At 29.7% G+C, this 14911-nt stretch overlaps 1 protein-coding gene across 15 annotated transcripts in view; it reads left to right on the plus strand.

Moving 5' to 3' along the window:
• Wdr62 (WD repeat domain 62) overlaps positions 1 to 14911 on the plus strand; it is a 168543-nt gene that overhangs the window by 117941 nt on the left and 35691 nt on the right. For all 15 annotated transcript variants that reach the window (XM_076398372.1, XM_076398369.1, XM_076398374.1 and 12 more), the window contains one exon: positions 6838 to 6926. In XM_076398372.1, coding sequence (XP_076254487.1) covers positions 6838 to 6926 — 89 coding nt within the window. The remainder of the gene's footprint in view (positions 1 to 6837; positions 6927 to 14911) is intronic.

The following is a 14911-nucleotide window of genomic DNA, read 5'->3' on the forward strand; positions in this document are numbered from 1 at the left end:
ATTGAAATGAAATCGAACGTGTATATCGTATGTATCTAATTTTTTTTTTCATAGTCTAAATGACCTACCTTGATTTTCTATTATTTTTTATATCAAAAACGATGTGATGTATTTTGATGTACTACCTTGTTTTAAAATATCTAATACCTGCTAATTTGGTATACGTAATACCATGATGCCAATGAATGCCAATACATAAAACTAATTTTTTAAAATCCAAGAATTTATTAATTGTCTTAATATAAGCATTCGAAGTCGATGATAATAAAATATAAGTTAATTAAAAACCTTTTTTTTTCATACCTCGGTCGAAAGTACGTACTTTCTCCCTAATAACAGGGAAGAAAGTTAAACATTTACTCCCTGTGAGAAGTACACCCGCGCCCTCTGTAACGCCGGGAGGATAGAATTTCTTATGCGTTTTTATACTCGTAACTAGGGACTATTTATTCTGTCGCTACAAAAAATTGTTTACCACTGTCATTAACGTTGCTACCTCTAACCTTAAAAATAATCATCAATGTTGTTTCGTCGTCACTCGATTCAATAACCCAGAAAAAATAACAATACGTTATCATCTAATGAATCCACGGACGAGGAAGATTTATACGAAATTTTAATGCAGAAGTGTGATTGATAATAAATACAGATACGTTTCCGAAGAAGTGAAGTCTATTGATGTCGGGGGCAGGCATTAAAAACATGCTCATCAAAATTTAAAGTTAAATTAATAATGTACTTTCGACCGACTATGAAAAAAAGTCGTATACACCACACGGGCCAAAAGTTGAAATCTCGGCCCTGCTCGTCATGATTCCCGAGCAGGGCCGAAAATTCAACTTTCGGTCTTTGTAGTGTAATATACTATTTTTATGGAGTAAACACGTGTTGCTTATTATGTAATTGTGCTTAATTAAAATGTATTATATAAATTATGTGTAATATACGTTGATTAACATTTAAATATAATAAACATGAGAATTATTCAAATGGTTAACCTTAATCTGACGAACTAGTATTTGTTAAAGAATTCTACTTGAAGGAACCCAATAATTACATATAAGGGACTCCCTTGTTTCGGACAATTTTATGTACGTACTAGTAAAATATAAACTAATTTTATTCATCGTTTCGCTTCATAATAGTGTTATTAACGGATTTCCTCAAGCCGTTAGATATATTTGCTTACCAAATATAAAATATGCGTTGCGAGAACAAAAGACAATATTGTCGAGAGGAAATTTTTATTACTATAGTATTGTTTCGTATATATATGGGATACTGTTTTACATTCAGTTATCTATAGATAACTAGATAGATAAATCATAATACCATGTTTACAACCTGTTGCAAGAGATTTGTATTCTGAAATTCCTAATGAATGGTGTGAAAGTCGAAGGTCATAAAGGAAGAAATAAAATGCGTTTGTCAATGTAGCACACATTCGACAAAGGATAGGTGCATGTATTGCAATCGGTAAAACGAAATAGAGGACGATAGAAACATTTGTTGATATAACACATTCTGTAGAAAAATATCTATAACATTTTGTAAACTATTGTTTGAAAAACTGAATATTCTTGGAAACAATGCAATTGTAGGCTGTCTATTCATAAAAAATGTTGGGACTTAATGAAAGTTTAATACTTCTTTTTGTCGGATTATTGTTATCATTTTTTTCACTGCTGCATTTTCTAAATATTTACCTATAACTTCTTTATATATACTTAATAATATTTTATTCCTTCTGATCTTACTGTTTACCATTTACGTATAGTAACGAGCATTAGACCCTCGTTCTGAATAGTTGTTTCACATCTGATTGTACAGAAATTTCAAGGTATCGTATTCTTCAAACGAAAAACATAACCAATACCGACGTAAAAATAACCTGCAATGGTTAACTGACCGTTGTCAGAACATTTCCTAAAACCAACTTTTCTAATATCATTGAAACCTATCACTCTGATGTTAGGTCACCATACCGAGGACAGTCTAATAATTCTAAGGCTTGGATTTCTTGCTAATCCAGTTTAAATAGTTGATTATCGCTGTTATCTTTGTACGTTCTTATTTTTGCCTATAGTTAAGACACATTATGTACATGTTTGAAATAATTTTCATTAAACTGATTTTAAATAAAATTTTAAAAAATTATTAAAAATATTCCTAGGCACTACTTAACAAACAAATATCACATATATTTATTTAAATTTCCATAAGAAGTAATATGCCAATGATCGAACAAGTTATCAAATGGAGCCACATCTAGAAGGTATGAGTGGCTTTTCCTTTAATATTCAATAAACCCATAAATTATAGCTGGTAGAGATCCTTAGTTATGGTTTAATCTGTTTGAATAACACCTTTCTGATATGACAAAATTATACTTCATCATGCAGCATGAAGATATTCCACTTTGCAACTGATGTTAACTTTGTATACTTGATATTGTTTAATATATCCATTTTTATCACTAGATATAATCCAATGTAAAAAATATGTTTGTTTAAAGGGAAAACAAATTATTTTGTAACTCCCAAAAGCTTTAGGGTCTGGTATATTGTCTAGTAAATGTTCAGTGATTTGGATAATTATTGAATCTTCTCATGCCAATTCTTTCAGTTTTCCATGAATATTCTGTGAACTTTGTTTAACTTCAACATCGTCATTTTTAAAACGCACAAACCATTTTTGATAGATTTTATCTGAAGCAAATTAAAACTTTAGAAGAATTAAGTAAGAGATTCTGTTTAAGGGTTTATAAATATATATAAAAGGCTGACGATAAGAGTATTCAAAGATAAACTCTTTTATAAGAATAACTCATTTTCATGAAATTTTTATTAAATGATGACTTTTTGCACCATTTAATATAGATAATTTTATTTTAAATCATTAAATTTAATTAAAAGGTCTGCAAAATTATTAAACACTGTAGGTAATATAGTACTTACGGTAATGGGAATGATCTGTGAAATTAGAAAGAATGTTTAGTCTTCAAGGAGGACCCCCTTCTTTGAGAGACTAATTTTCATTATTTTTTAGGGCATTTTTTTATCAAATACATCTAAAACTGCAATTTTTCAACAGAATTAGGTGACTGATTTAATTTTATTATGATTTTTTCAAATTAATTAAAGTTAAATTCTGCAAAATTATTGCTCTTGGTATTTTTATATAACTAATATTGTTACAAAAAATAAGCAGATGTTTAAAAACGTTAGGTAACATGAAGATTTTTGTAGCCCCGGAGAAAGTATTACTGGGTCAAAAACGGTCGGCCGCTCTGTAAAAGTGGAAACAATGTTTACGTTAGATTAATATGTAAACAGTATACTTCCTTTCATGCCCCTTTTTCGTAATAAAATCTAGATGGCCAGAAGAAACGTCTTATTTTATAGTCCTGTGAAGAGTTTTACTGTTTGTTTTTTCCTTTTTTGTTGCTCGTTACTATATTCAGAAGAGATAGCCAAGAAACTTAAACTGACATTTAATATTTATATGTAGCGAATAGTACGCGTTCATTAAAAAATCCATATTTGATAAATTATTTGAAAGTTGATAATTTCTTCTGTCAAAAAAGTCACTATTAATATATAATGTAATGGATGTAATTAGAAATGAATTGACATTACTAAATTTGCTAGTAGTACCCAGTCTAAATCAAGAAAACGTAAAATATTTTGTGAAATATATATTTTTCAACGTAATAGTCATATTATGAATAATAGTGTTTGTTGAAAAATCGTCGAATTCTATCTAGAAAAATGCTTTGTATCTGGAACGACATAAATTAAGAACCAATTTTGGTGATCTGCTAAATGGTGTTGCTTCTATCGGAACTACCAATATTCAAAAAGTGTTAAATCTGGAAAATACAGACATCCTGTAAATACAGACTTCTATGTAGATCTTTATTACAATATCACCTGACATTTCTGCTGAAAAAAAAGTTATATTCTGAGTGGGAAACTTAATTCTGATATTATTATCTTATAGTCTTTCAGTTTCGTTCATTTTGAACCAAACTTGCATCTTCGTACAATTTCAAACTTCTGCTGTGTCCGTTGCCTTTAGCGTTGAATTTATTATTCTTAAACTTTTCAAACGTCTTAGCCTTACCATATATATTCCACAACATTTGATGTTCATCAGCTAAAATGTTTAGACCGCAAAATGTTCCTTCAATTTATTAAGGCAAAATTACTAATATTTGTAGGTTATATTTCTGACCGTATAAATTAAATGTCATATAATATATGGCGTTTTACATGACACAATTGTCTCATGTATGACTAATAATAATAAATACGACAAGGAAAATAATCGAAGCCACACCACTAACCAAGCTGGGTAACACCGGATGTCTTCTGGAATGACATTCCAGTTGGGCATTCACCAGTCGGAATGCTTAATGCAGAGGGCCGACGTTCGGAGCCTACGTTAAACAGTAAGGTCCAATCATTATAAACCCTAGCTGGAAAAAGGGGACTTTAAAATATATAAAAAAAAACAATAATAATGTTTTAGAAGAATTCTCTTTATATTTACATTCTATATTTTAATACAACGCAAAAAAAAATACAAGCAGTATAATATATAATCTCGATGAAAACGGTGCTAATAAATTCTAATGCACAATAGTCCATTTTTAGATATGACAGTATACATTTAAATTAGTTTATCTTAACACAATATGCTCGTATATTAACGATTAACAATTTTCCTCGACGTCGTGGGATTCGTGTAAATTATTTATTACCAAAATTTATATAGATAAATATGTATGAAATGATCACATTCTATTTTAGTATACAATTAATTTTAAAACAATAAAATCCGAGATAAATATTATGTTTAATTTTTTGTCATATTTATTCATTATTATGTTAGTATATTTGTATAATGAATATTGTGTTTTACAGGTTCTTTTCATAAATGTTGATTAGTATTAAGTTAATTTTGTTTAATAAAAATCCTGATCTTATTTCAGGACGATTTGGGCCAATATAATTAAAATCTTAAGACTTAAAAATCACCTGTCTGATATACAAAGTATATATAAAAAACAACATTTACCAGCAATCGATTGGAAAAACGTTCACATACATAATGCGCCAGAAAAAGAATAAGATTTTTAAAATCCATACATTTATATATAAATGTAACGGATAAAATGTAATGGATAAAAAAACTGTTTATTTTTACTTTACCGACTACTTCTTTTCGTTGTTCCTTAAAAGCTTTTAACCACATTGCTTGGAATTCCACTTCTAAACTTGTGAATATAAGACTTGATTTGTAGGGTGTTCGAAGGGAATTTGTTTCCAACAAAACAATTACTTTGGTGAGAACTCCATCATGTATCCTAACACAGGTAGTAAATACGTGTGTGAAGACAGAGATTCAAAACCAGATCTGCCATAGTATTGCTTTGAAGCTAAGAATTATCCCCATTTAGTACAGATCCTTGGAAGGGCCTTCAACCATTTAAAGTAGCGATGTTGGCTGAAAAGAAAAATATAAATATATTTTTAGAAATTTAGATATTTTAAAAAACATATCGATGTATCGAGCAGAAAGTTTGACCAAACCAAACCACGCAAAATTCACTTGATGTCCTTGATTGTTGTGATGGGTAGGGGAAAGAAATCTCAAATCTCTTTCCTGCTTCACTCATATTTTTCCACGCAAAATTCACTTGATGACCGTGAGGGAGAAATCGCAAACTAAAACTTCGGTACTCTTCTTCAAAGACCCTAAGTTTTTAATATCGATATTTTTCTTGCCACCTAAAAGTTCGATACTCTCATTTACAACTATCGATTCGTTGAAAAAAATACCTAGATATTTTCGACATCCCTAATTTACAATTTTAGATAAAAATAAACTACTTTCCGGTCACACCTTGTATTCTAAATAAATTTATCCAGTATCATATATTTGTCAATAGTTAAATTTTCAACACTTAATCACAAATTAGAAAGAAAATATAAAGACAATCTTTTATACCCATTGTGACTATTGTTGTTATTATTATTAAATACTTAATAATTATCAAATCATGATACAAAAGAGGAAGTTCCATAATTGTATTGAAGGTTAAAACAATAAATATGTCAAGCCTACTTTTCATTCTAACTTCAATAAGAATATTTACCATCCCACTAATAGCACATTATATATTAAGCGTTTCTAACGTGGGTTAGGGCTTTTTAATTTAATCTTAAACCAAACTAATTCCCAGATTGAAAGGTTTACATTTATCAAAGTTTAGGTAGTTGCTGGCTACCGTTTAGAACGTCTGCTTTATCGTTTCGAAAATATCCGGGATTATTATTGTATTAAGGAAATAATCAGTTCTCTCAAAATAGCATTAAAAGTGGTATATAAAGTAAATGACCCCGATTACACTAAATTCGAATTAAATTAGATTCGATTATTTAAATAAATTTGATGTAAAATTAAATTTATTGAAAACTATACTGAATTTTTTAATAATTTTTTGTTTACTATTAAATAAAGACATTAATACGTGCTTCATTGATCCATTTTGGTAAATATTAAAAACAATTTAAATTGCATGTCTTATTAATTAATATTAATCTAAGAATCTTATTAGCTGTTGCTGTTTATTACAACGTAAAAAAAACAGAAATAAATATAACATTTTGACATAATTATATTTAAAGATTTTAGTAACAGGACTTAGAAAGTGCTAACACAGAGGGTACAATAAATTATGAAACATGAAATAGGCCTATTATTTATTATACTTTGCTCGTATACTAATTCAATGAAATCAAACGTTTTAATGGTTTCTTATAATTTCAGGTTAAGTTAGAAAGGGTACTGGGAGTAACTGTATCAAGTAATGCGGCCTTAGCAACTGACAACAATGGAATTATTGCATATCCTGCTGGGTAAGTGTTCTTTTAATATTTTTTATTAATTATTATTTCTCAAATAAATATAGAGACATAATAAAAACATCAAGTTTCGAGTTTAGAGAAAAGATTAAATATAATAGTATATAATCTAATCTTTGCTCAATAAAAGCATTTTATTGCACATTTTATATAATGTTATGACTTCTTATATTTCCAATGCATTCCTGGACACCTCTAATTGCAAGATCACATTTGAAGTCTTCATTTCAAGTTCCGGTCGATCACTAATGATTAATAACAATTTATTTTAAAACGATTGAATAACGTTAATATTTTAAATTCGATGCCTTTAGGTATTCAGCCTCTTAATTTTGCATAGTTAAAATCAATTTCTTAAGCATTGATATTTGTTAAACAGAATAGTTAAGTCTCTACTCTCTACGCCCGTATTACTTATGTGTACAAATGTGATATATTTTGCTATATTTTCATGGGGAATTACTAGTTACTTGATTACCACTTATTGATGAAATTGGTTAGAAAATGAAATTTAAATTGACCATCCTTTTAGTTTGATGCTTAATCGTTTCTTTTAATAGTGGTAATTGCAGTTTAGGTTTTGTTTCATTCTGTTGATCAGTAATAAGTAGGACACGTGTAAATAATTACAAGTAATTGATAAGTGTCATCCACCAAACTTGCTGCAAAATTCAAATTCATCTAATGTTATAATAGTTTTATTATCATCTTAACAGCAATTTTAGTGGTGTTTACTTTTAAAAATTAAACCTTAACTCCAGCACCAATCTGAGATCATCATCCCTCAATTATTTTTACAAAGATTGTCTTTATTAACATCTTTATTAAATATGCTTAGTACAACCAAATTAATTTATTACTGCATTTCATTTGTACTTGGTTTAATTCACAAGTAAGACGAGTGCGAGATAAAAATTTCTCAATTATAAAATTATAATAACTTAAGCTATAGTTTACACTAGAGGTATACACTTTATATAAGTTCGTGTGGTTTGGTTCGCTTCAATCTTCTGATTTCCCGCGCGTTGTCCAGTAGTTGTATTGCTCTCACATTAGTATGATTTAGTAATCTTCTTTCGTGTTTTAGGGCGAAATCTTGAATAACTTCGCAAATCCATTTGATTTCCAGGATATCGTGCAGTTCTTCGTTGGTTACGTAGAACGATACGATAGGCATTGGTAACTAATCGAAGAATTTTGTTTTGGCAGCGTTGGATGACTAGTTGATTTGAATTTTTAGTGCAACCCCATATTTGCACCCCATAGGTTCAAATTGGCTTTATGATTGACTGATAAATGAATCTCTTTGATTTTAGATCAGGTTGAAATTATCTTCCGACTAACCAGTATAGTTGTTTTATTTTGGTTCTAATGGGTTTTGATTTTTGTCTAACATGATATTTCCGAAATATATACCGAGATATTTAGCTGATTCTTGAGGAATCGGTCATCCATTGAGTGATGTAATTAGGTTTTTATTATTTCGCCGCAATGCAAAATTAACATGAACAGATTTTGGGATATTAAGTTGAATTTTCCAATATATAGTTCATTTGTAGATTTTGTTGACTGCCTTATACTTTTTCTACTACCCTAGGCAGAGATATGTCATTTCCCATAATATTACACAATGATAGAATAATATAAATATTGTAAAATATCGTAATAACTTTCTTTGTTGCCTGAATCTTTTTAACAGCATTCGAAGGCTTCCTATGACAATGATCAAAATAAAATATTAATAATAAAAGGCTATAGTGAATTAAAACTTTTAAACCATTTAAACAGTTAAATATATATTACGAACTTTTTCAAAATGTAATTTATTTGTATTAATACTCGTATTTACTGTCTATTATTAGTATTAGTGATTGGGTTTACTCTAACCCTAATTTTTAAACTTTTCTTGTTTAGTTATTTTTATATTCTTCTCCTAAAACTATTCGAAATAAGCTCTTCACGTATTAACTTTCCAATGTTATTTTTTAAATTGAATATAATTTACTTACACTCCTAACTTACTACTATTTATTTATTTATTTATATATTTCCTGCGTGTTGTAATAAAACTTATAACGTCTTTTGTAATTAAATTCTAATGTAACTAGTTGGAGACAAAGTAATATCTGTTACATTTCATGTTTTCCAATGTTTATTCATATAAATTTCAAACCCCAATTAGTGATATGTGCTCTTTTGTTTTGATCGATAAACTTTTGCCACTTTTGTGAACTAAGTGATTTTCACAAGCTTCTTTTAAACCAAACCTAACCTTACCGTATTAAAAGAGTCGAATTAATAGTTTAGGCAAGTTCGAGCAGCTCGTCACTTTCCTTGATGCCCCTGCTTTGAAACCGTTTGTTTGTGAAGTAGCTTGTCCAATTTTATAATCCTTATATTATATCTCTTGTCCAAACAGAAACCGAGGAATATTAAAAATTGTTGCCTATTACATAAAATTACCGGTAAAAATGACAGCCGAACTCAACAGCTCAATGACAAAGTACTTACTATTACTAGCAAATTGCTACTAAACATTGCCATATTCCAAAATAATAGCGTGCTCACATATACAACCAAAACGTTTTAGTCTTGATTCAATTCAACGATTTTCTTCGCTAACCAGCAGAATCCCCAGACCTCAACATAACTGAACCGTTTTGGGGAACTTTTACTCAGAGAGTGAGGAGTACATTTTCATCTCCAATATCAGTGAAGAACTTGGTGGATGTTTTTGTATAAGAATGGGACAACAGTCCGTTGGAAACTATTCAGCCATATTACGAATCTATTTTGCTAAGAATTACAGCTATTTAAAGGCATATGGTAGCTCAACACTTTATTTATAAATAAATATTATGTATATGTTAGGTGTCAGTGATGTTATTGGAAAACCGAAATTACTTTTCGCCAATTTTAAAGAATTTCCATTAACATTGTTAAGTTCCTAAAAATTGTATATAATCATTATTTATTGGTGCAACTGTTTTCACTGTATTAATTAAACTATTAAAACTATTTACCATTAAACTAAATTAGTACTGCTGTATTTGAAAGCATTATCGCTGCAAACAGTATATAATAGTAATTAATTCGATTCAGTAATACTGGTGTACGTATCCGAAAGGTCATCGCATACAAATGGTATTTTCACATGCCCACCTTTTCGTCTAGAAAATCGGAGTAAATACCTGGCAAGGTAGTCGTTAGTCGATCGTCACAGGTATGCGACGAATTTTAAATTAAAAGTTTGTATCGCATGACCGATAGGAAATTATGCAGAAAGGAGAACGTTTATAATATCGTCTCGGATGACTAAATAAGGTTAATATTAAGGAAATTTGTGTAATTGACGTACGAATTCGGGATAACCGTTGTTTTTTTCTGTTAATTATATTGCACAATGTTCCAATTAGTTTACCAGAAAAATCGAAACATTTTCTTAAAAGGTTATTATATTACACAAACATTTTTAGTATTTTATTAAGGTTGTTTATTGCATATATGGTATAGAAAGTTGATTATATTTTTGGTATTCGGCATCAGATATATTTCTATTAGATGCTTGCATAAGTTCTGATCTTTCATTTTAAAACGAAATTTCTTTAACTTTTAAAAATCGTGTACAATCCAAGCCATGCTATATTAACATGAACAAGTGGTTATCAAAGAGCACTGTGTCTAGTGAGTGCGCTGTGTGCGGCTAAACTTCCATTCAAGCTGTAACAGTCTATCCCTCACAACTATTGCAACGTCTGTTACTATTTATGGTATATTTTGCCACAACACGTTGTTCAATTTGTTTTGTTGACGTCGATCAATATCCGTAGTAACAGTTTCACTCGGTTTTAGCAGCTCGTGATACACTACACCTCATCGATCCGACCATATGCACAACAAAACATTATTATCATAAATATTCTGCTTCTTCGTCGATGTGGATCGTAAGTGATAAAACTACGATGTTGAAATAATTAGATATTTGCATTTTCAATCAGTTCATTTGGCAGCTATTTTCCCTCCTTTTCGATTGTTCTCATCGGATATAAGCGTCTGGAAAAAATTGATTCATTAGCTGCTAAGCTGTCTGAAAGTTTCTTGAGAATTTGAGCTGGGTTTTGGTCCAGTAAATCTTATGATGTAATTGTCCAATTTTTCGCCCTTCAATTCATTCTTTATTATTGTTATACCAATTACCACTTTTAAATCATTGAAACTAAAACCGATAATTGGAATATGAAGGAGAAGAAGTTTCTAAATATACCAAGTTGTCAACAGTTGATGATTTGAATTTAACGGAAAATTATTTGAGAAAATGGCTCTAAAAAGCCAACAGAACAGTTAAAAACACTAATAGACGAATATTATTATTTTATTCGTACTATTCATCTATATGGCGATTCTAGATAATTTAACCGAGTTAAATACTGAATAATATTAAGATATTTTGTTGATTAAAGACTTAGAGATTAAAGTTTATTTATAGCAACGTTGTTAATAATCACTATTTTTAATTAATATAATTTATTTTAATTATTTCTCTAATTGCATAAATATATCAACGTTGTAGCGGAAATTGTTTTCGTGAAGGCTACGACCTCTGAAGTATTCTGTTCATATTAAGACATACTCGTCGTAATACCATTATAAAACTGTTTAAGGTTTCGCCTTTAAGGCGATAGAAACTTTCTGCATATGTAAGATTTTCGTTTACGACGATCTAAATTTGTAGATATTGTATTTCTCATTCTCTTACTTTTTGTTATTTGTACCTTGATGCTTTATTTTTGTTCTGTTTAGTTTCTATTTGTTAATTGATGATTTTGCAAATAAATCCAACTATCATTTAATGATATTATCAAAAATTACCAAGTCATAAGTATCGTATATTAAGTTGATGATCTCTATTAGTAGTTGAATGACATCGTAGGTTATTAATTATTTTTTCATTAATTTATCGTTAACTTTAAATCACTCTGATAGCATTTTTAAATTTATATTTGCGCTTATCATTATGAAAAGTACTATAGACAAACCTTATAGGATAAAATGAAGACATTAAGAAATCTAAAATATGAAAATGACAAAAAATAAAGTTTGTTAGTACTGACCATGGTAGCAATTCAAATTCTATAAAGCGATTTTCATTGTTGATGTTTTGAAGAACATTGATATAAATCTTTGGATTGATGATGAAATACTTTTCCTCTTTCCATTCATTGACAAGAACATTTTGCCAACAAGTTACAGTTTTTTTGGGCAAGAAAGCAGGTGAAGAAATATAAACTTAAAAATACTAATATTATACCTATGCAAGATTAAATTTTAGTGTTGTTTATAAAGAGAGTTGAATGTTTATAAAAATGCCTTTCAAATTATACAGCGAAAACTTTTGAATGTGTAGCGACCTTGAGGCATATCGAATTTTACATCGTGGAATAACGGTCTACAAAATACCCAGAAATGTAATCCCAGATGCTAAACACGGGCGGGGTGCCAGCAGCGCCAACTAGAACCCCATAACGAATAGCTAGCAACCCCGAGACGTCCATCTGGGATGTTATTGAAGGGTATTTCGATTCATTCAGTTACAAACCATCGTTTGGTTTAGACGTGCCACCATCGACTGCCCAAGCCTCGTTACCAGGTAACACCGCTGCCATCCGTTTTATCTATTCTGTATTTTCCACATTTTTATATTACTTCAATAAATAACGGTCACATAATGTAAACACCGCTGTTTCATTTCGTTTTACCTCCATTCACTGAGCCACATCATTTACCCTAAAGATAGATAAACAATAATGTTTGCTGGGTGGTTAAAAACCTTGCAGTAGAACGAGTTCTTAAAGTATAGCTTTTGGTTAGAAAATCAAGGAGAAGTATCAGTGAGATGGTATATTGTTATTCAACAAACGCCAACTATGGTAAATAAACCCTACCAAAACTTTAAAATGCCAAGATAAAATATAGCATACATAAAATACATAATTAACAATAAAAGCCAAACAGTTCAAAAGTTCGCCCTTAAGTATTAAATATTAACTGTGATATCCTTATACTCAAAGCATTTTCTGGAAAATGCAAAGAAAAATTAATTATGTTTCGCCGACAGAAATCCACATAAAAAGGATCAAACATGAAAAATTAATACTACCTGTTATAAATACAAATTTGAATGTATTTAAGTATTTATTAATATGAGTACAGACAAGAGAAAAACCAAACCAATATCAAAACTAAACCTTTTGAGATTAATAAAAATCACATTAACCATTACTTTGGTAGTAATTGTTTGTCTTTCGCTGTTTTAATATTGTTTGAATTACTTAAGTATATTTTTTAATTACATTTTAGATACATGTTTAATCTCTATTTATAAAATTAATTTATTATTATTGTTCTATTGTAATAGTCTGGGATAAATACACGAGTATCTATTTCCCAAATGAAAACTAAATTGGACTACTTAAACTTAAGTTGAGGATTAAAAAGGTTTAAACACTGATACACTATACAAGTTTATATGGTTTGGTTCGTTTCAATGTTCCGCTTTCCTGCGTGTTGTCCAGTAGCTGTATTGCTTCTACGTTGCTATGATTTGAAATAAGGGCGCTACTTCATGTTTTAGTGGTGAGTTACTTGATTTTGAGTCTGATTTGCTCTGTTATTTCGATGATTTTGCTTCAAAATTTTGGCATTCCCTTAAGTGATATAATTAGGTCTTTATCATTTTGCCGCAATGCAAAAATGTACAGGTTTAAATTTGTTAGCCGATTTTCCAGACTCTAGTCCACTTGTGGATCTAGTTGACTGCCACTTGTGCTTTTTCTGCATCCCTTGATGGAAATAGGTCTCGAGCCATAATGACCGTGTCGTCGACAAATGTTCCAAGAACTGTTTTTTTATTATTATGATATTAGCAATATAGTACAGATACCGGAATAGTCCCAAGGCACAAATTTCATTGAAAATTGTTATATACTAACTAAAACATTTTTAGAAATTAATATATAGTCTATTCAAAGTTATTTTGTACATACATCATCTAAATTTGTGACGTCAAAACGTCGCAATGTTGCCGCATAAATTCTGAGTTTTAGTTCAGTTTGGCTTTGACATACAACAAAATCCTAATCTAAATAAAATAATTGAAAAAATATGTTATTAAATATATTTATTATAGTACATCTAAAAACTACAGTAGTTTATAGGTTAGAGTTCTAACCTCTTATCACTATTGCTTTCAAGAATTTTTCATACTGGACGACTTTGACAAGCTAATTCGTTTACGCATTCGAACTAATCAGACAGCATTATGTAACTTTTTATCTAGAATAAAATGAGAAGGAATATATTGCCTGATTCTGAAACGAATTGACAAATTGGGGCAGGCATACATTTAACATCTTGATGACGTATGTACAAAAAAACTTTGAATAGGCTATATAATCAATGATAATAGTTATATCAAAAATAGAATATTTGTGGTAAAATAAATTTCAGGGAAATCTTCATTTTCTTAAACTGAGGAAAAATCCATTGTCAATCTAATTTCAGTTGTAAGTGGTACAAAAATATATGTCGAACTTGAATCTATTTTTAAAAAGCTAATTTATAAAAATAACTTTCATATAATATAACTTTCCGTAGTCGTCGTAAAAAATTAATACTAGTGCTGTATTTTACAAATGTTTTGTGTATTTACGTATGTATATCTTACACAGTACGGAAACAAAATACAAAATATAAATATTCAAATAAAAGGAACTAAACACTTCTCGCAATATTTTTAGCAATCTGGTTCAGTGGGTAATCAGCCGTGACATTCGGACCATCTGTGCGGTTTTGGTGCCGAATAAAAGACGAGGACGTCGTAATTCCGATGTTGTTCCGATTTTTTTTGCGGTCTCGGTAAACGCACTCCAAAACAACTCGAAAAACCGACCAGTTTAGCCCGATATCTCGACGTCGAACAA

Source organism: Rhynchophorus ferrugineus, unplaced genomic scaffold (assembly GCF_030347505.1).
Source record: "Rhynchophorus ferrugineus isolate W39M unplaced genomic scaffold, kcgeb_rfMv2 rfM3, whole genome shotgun sequence".
Lineage (NCBI taxonomy): Eukaryota > Metazoa > Arthropoda > Insecta > Coleoptera > Curculionidae > Rhynchophorus > Rhynchophorus ferrugineus.